The following is a 9047-nucleotide window of genomic DNA, read 5'->3' as shown; positions in this document are numbered from 1 at the left end:
CACACACACACACACATACACATACACACACGACCACTTGATTTATTCTAAGGAAAGTTTTTGAGAATAATCTCACGCGTGCCATAAATTTACATGCTACCTTCCGATTCGTTACTCTCGAAGTGGGCCGGTCGGTGATTGGCTGAGTTGGGGGAGGTATTGTTTGAAGTGGGCAGCTGCCGGCAGAGAGGAGACAATGGAGCAGCTGTCGCGCACTGGCAACACACTCGCCAGCTGTCCACTCTTATCTACCCCAATCCGAGACATTAAGGGGAGTATGTGTGTGTATGTGTGTGTGTACACACACAGAATGAATAAAAGAGTTCTGACCCGCAGTGAAGAAGAAAAAAAAGAGGGTGGTGGGCTGAGGGCCTCTGTGTGTGTGAGTGCGTGTGTGCACTCTGGGGCACACACGCATGCACACACTCCCTCCTTTGTCTCTGCACTATGTTAAGCAGAAAAATCTTCCATGATGACAAGCTAATGGGTTCAGAATCCACTGCTTTACTTCATTTTAATTACTTTCTTTGGATTTTTTAATCTTTAAAAGCAAATCTTAAAAACAAGTTGCCTCAATGTTTCTAAAAAGTATACTCTTGTTTTCCTGTACAGCGATTTGTCTGCCAGGATGTGATGAAGAGCATGGGTTCTGCGAGAAACCCGGGGAGTGCAAGTAAGTTTTCTCCACAAGTTCACTGGGGCATTAATTAATTAGTGGATTGCGTGAAGTAATGTGAGTGGAGTGACCGGTGTTCCCTCCTAATTGGACAACAACAGGTGCAGAGTGGGATTCAAAGGGCGCTACTGCGATGAGTGCATTCGTTATCCGGGCTGCCTCCATGGGACCTGCCAGCAGCCCTGGCAGTGCAACTGCCAGGAGGGCTGGGGTGGACTCTTCTGCAACCAAGGTAAGGAAAGAGTCTGGGAAGTAGGGACAAAGAGAGAAGTGGTTTTGTTGGATGAAGGAAGCCACAACACGTAGGGTACAGCAACAATTGCTTAGACGTTTTCCAGATATCTAGGCTGCATCACAATTTTAAAAAACAAACAAATAAAAAAAAACTATTTGAAATGTATTTGAAACAAAAATCTGGTTATGTGCAGCTTAGACTTAGATTTCATGAACAGGAAGATAACAAATTAATGCTTAAACAACTTACAAATGCCCTGCTTATTTGGTGGAAAGGTGACAAAATGTGGACAACTTGTTCTTGAAGGCAAGTTTTCCATCACTGGTTTGTCATTTATTCAAACCACAAACTTGGTTTCAAACAAGCCAGTAAAAAGGTCGACTGAAGCGAAAGAGCATCAACACTCCAGTAACAGAGCAGCAGTTGTTTCAGCAAAGACAGGAGGCAAGGAAACAAAAAACCACTGGCAGAAGAGAAACAGTCAAGTGTGCCTGAGGACAAAAGCGCATACTGTCGCCGCTGCTGCTGTCCCGCCATGTGTTGTGCTCTGGCTAATCCACATGTGCTGCTGTGTTTTTTCCAGATCTCAACTACTGCACTCACCACAAGCCCTGCATGAATGGAGCCACTTGTAGCAACACTGGCCAGGGCAGCTACACCTGTTCCTGCAGGCCTGGCTTCACTGGGGCCAGCTGTGAGATTCGGGTCAACGAATGTGCTGGAAACCCCTGCCGCAATGGAGGAAGCTGCACTGTGAGTGCTCGTGGGTCTTCTTAAACGAACTTGGAATAAGAATAGAGACATCTTGTTAACTGCGGCTCAGCACCAGTGATGCCTGAATGCATCAGCCTTCATTCCTTCTCATCTATCTTTTCTGTTTTCGATCATTCTTCAATTATATTAAACCTAAAAAAAAATCAAGACATACAGCATGCAGCAAGCTGGAAATGCTGCAGATGCAGCACCACACAGATCTTGATGTCAAGTCTGTTCTATTTTTTCCCACAGGATTTGGAAAACACATATACCTGCACTTGCCCTCACGGTTTCTATGGCAACAACTGCGAGCTAAGCGCCATGACGTGTGCTGATGGGCCTTGCTCCAATGGAGGCCGCTGTACTGACAACCCTGATGGAGGCTACTTCTGCCAGTGCCCCACGGGGTATGCAGGGTTCAACTGTGAGAAGAAGATTGACCACTGCACCTCCAGCCCCTGCTCCAATGGTAAGTACAAACAGAATAAGGGTTTGGTCTTTGAGATGCTCAGTCTGCACGAACTGAACACTCATTCATGACTTCATCTCTATTCTCAGGTGCACACTGTGTGGATCTCGTGAACTCCTACTTGTGTCAGTGTCCAGACGGCTTCACCGGCCAGAACTGTGACCACACTGGTGATGAGTGTTCTTCGTATCCTTGCCAGAATGGTGGCACGTGCCAGGAAGGTCCTGATGGCTACACCTGCACTTGTCCCCCGGGATACACGGGTCGCAACTGCAGCTCCCCGATCAGCCGCTGCGAGCACAACCCCTGCCACAACGGTGCCACCTGCCACGAGAGAAACAACCGTTATGTCTGTGCCTGTGCTCATGGATACGGTGGCAGAAACTGTCAGTTCTTGCTTCCAGAGCACGCTGCCATCCGGGGGTCAGAAGTTCCCTGGATGGCCATTGGTTCCGGGGTGGTGCTGGTACTGCTGCTGTTGGCAGGCTCTGCTGTTCTGGTTGGCTTTTTGCAATCAAAAGTCCAGCATGTCGGCCAAGTAGAAACTGTAGGCGAAGCAGAGACAATAAATAACCTTACTAACAACTGTCACCGTAGTGACAGGGACCTGGCCATCAGTGTGATGCCGATGCCAGGTGTCAAAAACATCAACAAGAAGATGGACTTCTGCAGCGGGGACCCTGATGAAGGATCTCCACCAGGGAGGAGCAGCTACAAGAGCCGCCATCTGCCTGCAGATTACAAGCTCGTACACGAGGTCAACTACGAGCAGGCGGCCAAGGAGGCCATGCTGGAGGGGGCCTGCGAGGACAAGGACTCATTTGAGTTTGAGGAGAAGCGCAGCAAACGTTTAAAAAGGTAAATAACTGACGCTATAAACGTCTGTCAAACACAAAATCAGACTGTGGATGTCCACAAATCTAACGTGTTTTCTCACCTTCCTACAGCGATGCATCAGAAAAGAAAGCCCCAGAAATGTCTGCATGTGCGGACACCAAGTACAAATCTGTGTTTGTGATGTCAGAGGAGAAGGACGAATGTATAATTGCAACTGAGGTGAGTTCTACTTTGTTGATCCTTAGCCAGAGATACGATTTCTGCGGTCATTTGGAATTTAAAAGAACAAAAACTAAAATTTTCTGTCTTTTTGGTGTGTTTCCCCAGGTGTAAGAAGCCACCAATGGGCTGCCCGTTGTTCATTTACTCTATAGGAGAGTTTTTATGCTCCTTCAGATGCTGCTCTAAACCTAGGGGGAGGTGTCCCGCCTTGAGACTGCTGCTGATACGTTTAACTGATATTCAGAGTGAGCTGGTTCTCTACTGGAAACTAAGCGCAGGCAGTGGCGGCCTGTGGGATTAGAACTGGCAGGGTAAAAAAAAAAAAAGTTTACAGTTCAAAGTAAACTGCTTCTTAGCTTTCTGTTCTGCCTGTTAACAGGGAGTGGGGTTTTTGTAAAAAATAAGAAAAAAAGAAGAAGAAAAGAAAGAAAATATAAATGAACGCTGTCCCGTAGCGATGATATACGAGTTTTGTTTTGCAACATTTGCACCCAGGCCTTTTCTCTAACCCACACGCCGTTGCTGAGCGCAGGAACTGCATCAAACGGTGGATGTTTGGCCATACTGGCCTGTTCTTCACAAGGCTGTTCTCGTGGGCTGTGCGCCCATCACTACACCTGTGAAGACTGTATGTATACTTGATCACTGTGTTAACTGAAGTGCATTTTCTTCCTTAAGCCCTCCAAACCATTTTATGACATAGTATTGTTCAGTTCTTTTCTTCTTTGGGATATGAAAACTTTGTGTCGATTAAAAGAAAAAGAAAGTTGCTTTTTGATACTGATTTTGTAAAATAAATAAAGAAAAAAAAACAAGTTATGATTTAAAATTATGATTTAATTTAAGTTAATTTAATGATTTTGTGTTGTTTTTATTTTGTATTATATACTTGTGATGTTTGTTATGATTATTTAAGTTGCTTTTTTTAATGATATTTGCAAAGGCACTTCAGGTCAATGGGATGGTTTTTCTTTGTTTTGTTTTTTTAAGAAAATGTTATTTAAGAGGGATTGTACTGTACAAATTGTTATGTTACCCTTTCCTTTACCGTATTTGAATGAAGGAATTAGCCAAGACTATTTTTCCAAATAAATATTGCTAAATGTGAACATTTGATTGCGTCCAACTTTTGTTTTGTCCATCTGCAAGCACTCTGAAAAACACTTCTTTAGGGGTCTGTGAGCAAAGTTAATCAGTAACATCTGTTGTCTTCCCCTGGCGACCCCATAGTGGGCTTTTCTATGCCGACACTGTTGGCTACTGCCAGAAGTTGAAAGTGTCTCCCTGGAGATGAGAGAGGGGGCCCTATTCATAAAAAACAATACCCCTACGCTAGATTTACCACTCCTGTTTCTCCTCCTAAAGACCAAGTCAGGTAATTCACGGCTCTGAAACTCACCTACTGGACCACTTTAGGTTTGGTTTTCAAACCTTGACTTCCTGTTGCCAGAGAAAAAGCTATTAAAAAACAAACAAACAGCAAAGTTCGGTCACATCTGAACATAAAAGTCATACAGTATAAAATCAGTTCCTCAGAGTTCTCTTTCTTAATTGCCCCACAAAGATACAGATTGTGTTTGGACACAAATAACTGTAAATCATCAGGGCGGTGGAGTTTGTCCTTTGGAGGGGTTTATAAACCCACGGCCTTATGGGAACAGACTTCAGCAGACAATGATGGAATTGACAATGGGGTACACAAAAGGCCACCCTTGGGAGAACCTGCGTGTCCCTCGGCATGCTGGGAGAAAGAGAGTAACAGGAACAGATGTTGTTGAGTAACAGATGCCTTCTGGCCAGAGTTCAGCCACAACCAGCCAGACCTTCAAAGGCCGGGAGCAGCAGTAAAAGGAAAAAAAAAAAGATTATCTATGGGCCTTCAAGAAACAACAGCTTTTGCATTGTCTTCCTTTCTGATAAATTTGTTGGGATTTTTGAGAAATGGGCAACACAAGAGAGAACCTAAGAGGACTTTTGTGCACAGTGAGGAATACAAAGACACTACAGCACTCAATCAGCAGCCTGAGAAATTCAATGTTTTCATATTTAGCTTCAGCTATGTAAAACTCACAGAGCTTTACATAGCTCTGTGAGTTTTAAGTGATAAAGCTTTATAAAAAAGAAACAATTTAAACTAAAAACACGTTGTTAAACTGAGCAACCACAGTGATACACCAGTGTCTTTCTGAAGACATACTTATTATTATTTTATCCCCTGCTGAATATGTAAATTTGCCCACTTCCAAAGACATGAACAGTCTCTAACTTTTATGACAGTTTCATTTTAATGGAGAGAGACAGAATATCGACCAAAACCCCCCAAAACGCATTACATAAAAGCTTTAAATTGATTTTCTATAAACTGACGTCTTGAGATTGGCAGCTCCATAGTCTTAACGTGATTCTTCTTTAGCCACTCCTTTGTTGCTTTGGGTCATCGTTATGGTTGAAGACTCATCCACAACCCACCTTCAGTGTTCTGACTGAGAGAAGGAGCTTCTCATCCAAGACCTTATGGCACATGGCCCCATCCATTGGCTCTTTGATACTGTGAAGTATCAAAGAGCCCCACTTCTTCCAGTTTCATGCTTAATGGTGGGGATGGTGTTTTTTTGGATCATACTCAGCATTCCTCTCCACCACAAACACAGCTGGTCCAGTTAACACTAAAGAGCATGATCTTGGTTTTAGTGGACCAGAACACTTTCTCCCAAGTCTTCTCTGAATCATTTACGTTTTCACAGTCTTAAGACGGCCTGGTCATGTGACTTCTTGAGCAGCAGACCTTGTGAGTGCTGCAAGATTTAAGTCTTTTATGGTGCAGTGTGTTACCAGTGGTGTTGTTAGACTGTGGTCCTGTTGTCAGATCACTAACAAGCCAAACCACGCCATGTGGTTTTGGGCTGATCCACCACCTTTGCCATGATCATTCTCACGTAGCATGGAACTGAAAGCAACTAACAGTCATTTTTTTCCTTCCCAAATCATTGCTTCAACAATTTTCACCTTCGCACAAAGCATGCTGACGCTCATTTAGCCCTTTCTCGTCTTGTACAGGTCTACAGTCTTGTCCCTGACATCATCTGACAGCTCTTTGGTCTTGCCCATGGTGGTGGACTGGAAGAAACGGACTCTGTAGACAGGTGTGTTTTATACACATAAAGAGCTGAAAACAGGGGTGCCTATGGTTTAATTGCAATCCCTGCACACAGGCAATCTGTGGGACCCATAATTCCGGCTTGGTTGTAAGGAATCAAATACTTTTTTCACTCGATAACATGCAAATCAGTGAATATCTTTTCTGTAATGTGTTTTCTCCCCTAAATTTTTGGTTGATATTCAGTCTCTCTCCATTAAAATAAAATGACCTTAAGAATTAAAGACTTACAAAATTACAAACTCTGAAAACAAATCTCAGATTTGAGGACAAAAACCGATATGGCCATCAGTGAATGCACTGTTATTAGCTGATATACTTACATTTGATAAAAGGTTCACGGTTGCTTTATTTATACGCAAAGGTAAATTTGCTTTACAGAAAAATTATAGCAATTTGGCATCCCTTCACAACCTTTTTGTATCCCTAAAAACAGGCTTTTAACCTCATTTCCAGCGCTTCTGGAGTTGAGCTGTGCGACATAATGACAATAAATATATAGTTGTGATCAGAGGTTTATATACACACACCATGGGAATGAAAGTCATGGTAGTTTAAGATTTTTGATGATTTCTTAGAACTGTTGTTTTTCCTGAAATGACTGTACAACACACATTTTTAATGACTTTAATAAAGAATAATTCAGTGCAGAAGTTTGAATTTATTTGGGATTCTCTCTAAAGGTAGGGTCAAAAGTATCCATACAAGCTCAAATATGTACAGACACCCCAACTAATATTTAGTAAAATGTCATTTCACTGAAAAGGATTCAACTGTATGAAGTTCTTTGAGTGCTCAGATAGAATAGAAAAGCACTAATAGAACAAGACCAGTTACCATTTGCCTGCTTCATTCATGTGTTTTTGTTCCTGTTGGAACACTCAGCTGTGGTGTTTCAAAGTTCATAAACACCAAATAAACATAATCTGTCAAGTGTAACAGTTGTAGGACTTTTTTCATGCTATGAGGGTGGGTTTATTTAAGCAAAAGCACAATTCTATATTTTGCTTCCAACGAGTCAGACTTTCTTGCAGTTTTAACTTTGTGTTGAGCAGAAGTTCACTAGACCTTGTGGAGATCTTTCAAAATGTTCTTCTTTGGACATTGGCTGATTATGCACCTGATCATTTTTAGAGAACTGCATTTTTGATATGTTCACCACTTCACACCTGACAAGTGGTCCATTTTAAATGATATCTTTAGTTTGTTACTAGTGGCAAAAACAAAAATAATCTTCCCAATTCTAAAGTCGAAAAAAAAAAAGTTAACGATAACAGTTGCGTTATCTTATGGAACAAATTTGAAATATATTTATATTGAAATATATATGAAGGATGTCCCGACAGGGAAAATTGACTCTTCAGCCACTTCTGTTCAGCTCCGATAAAATCCATGCAGGGAGGGGTGGGACGTTGTTTTTTGATGGGTACACCATGTGGCCAATCACGAATCAAAGAAAGCACGCGGTACAGGCCAAGTACACCGAGCGATAGAGAGACAAGGAGCCGGATTTAAGTCCAAGCATGTCGGGTGAAAGGGAAGAAATGAGCGAAAACAGAAAAGGAGCACCAACTGGCTCCATTTTAGTGATATTAGAAACTAAAGATGAGTGTAAATTTGTAAAATGAAAATATGCTTCAGAGCGGGGTCAACAAGAAGAAACTTGCACAGATGTTTAAGAACCATTCACCAGTCTGTGCAGCCTGAGGAGAGTTTACCCTCTCTCCTCCAGCTGCCATCCACTGGCCCTGGAAAAGTGTCCTGTTCGACTCTGCAGCATCCACCTTCTTTCAAAAAACTTCTGAAAAATCAAACCAAGACATGTACATTTATTCCAAAACAAATGACCCCAGACAAACGTGTTGACGAGGAGCTGGCTGACATGACATTTAGTTATTTACTTGTTAAGGACAAAAGATTTCAAAGTTTTGTCCAGGGCTTAAGCTCCATGTATTCTTCGAAGCAGCAGTAAGTGCATAAAAATACATCACAATGAATAAAGCAAGCAAGCAATTCACAGTTGCTAAATTAGGCTAAAACTGAAGATACAGAGAGATACTCAATGAAGAGCCAGGACACCATCGTCCCATTCCACCATCGAGGGGGGTCACACAAAATACCAAGAGATAACTGTGCTTTCACAATAATGGCCTCTAATGATCTCAGCACCTGAGTGTACAATGTCTGATCAGGGACAGTTTATAAATATATTAAATATATGTCTTTATATATTCTTTGACGTTAATAGTTTATCACAAACTGATTTTTAATTTCACATGATTGTTGGGTTTTTCTCTGTATCTATGAAGCGCCTTGAGGCGACTTTTGTTGTGATTTGGCGCTATATAAATAAAATTGAATTGAATTAATTGGAGATTTGAATGGAAGAAGAGTTTTGCATCTACGGGTTGTGATGAGCAGTGCTGGATGGGTAAAAATACCAACATCAAACGGCAGCTTTGATGCCTCGTGTTTCAAAGAGAACTGAGGGCGTGTGCAAAATAAGAATTGTATATCTATATTTGCCCACAAGACATGCGCAGAAACAAACACGCATTTAGGGTTAAAAAAAAAGAAGGAGTTAAAAAAAAAGTTATTTTTAAGAAATTGAGATCCACAAAGAGCAGCTGGCCCAGAGCCATAGAAGACTTTTTATTTGGAGAAAGAAATCTTTGAAATCACTCATTTTTAAAAT

The 9047-nt window shown here is 41.9% G+C and overlaps 1 protein-coding gene across 1 annotated transcript in view; it reads left to right on the top strand.

Moving 5' to 3' along the window:
* dla (deltaA) overlaps positions 1 to 4754 on the top strand; it is a 6720-nt gene extending 1966 nt beyond the window's left edge. Inside the window, exons 5-11 of the mRNA XM_005939975.3 lie at positions 613 to 673; positions 778 to 908; positions 1495 to 1664; positions 1920 to 2136; positions 2226 to 2994; positions 3084 to 3192; positions 3301 to 4754. Coding sequence (XP_005940037.1) covers positions 613 to 673; positions 778 to 908; positions 1495 to 1664; positions 1920 to 2136; positions 2226 to 2994; positions 3084 to 3192; positions 3301 to 3306 — 1463 coding nt within the window. The 3' untranslated portion in view covers positions 3307 to 4754. The remainder of the gene's footprint in view (positions 1 to 612; positions 674 to 777; positions 909 to 1494; positions 1665 to 1919; positions 2137 to 2225; positions 2995 to 3083; positions 3193 to 3300) is intronic.
* Positions 4755 to 9047: the final 4293 nt, after the last annotated feature.

Source organism: Haplochromis burtoni, unplaced genomic scaffold (assembly GCF_018398535.1).
Source record: "Haplochromis burtoni strain Fernald_Lab_line unplaced genomic scaffold, NCSU_Asbu1 Contig_269, whole genome shotgun sequence".
In the NCBI taxonomy this organism is placed as follows: domain Eukaryota; kingdom Metazoa; phylum Chordata; class Actinopteri; order Cichliformes; family Cichlidae; genus Haplochromis; species Haplochromis burtoni.
Note: the sequence above shows the minus strand (reverse complement) of the source record. Positions and strands in the feature narration are given on the sequence as shown.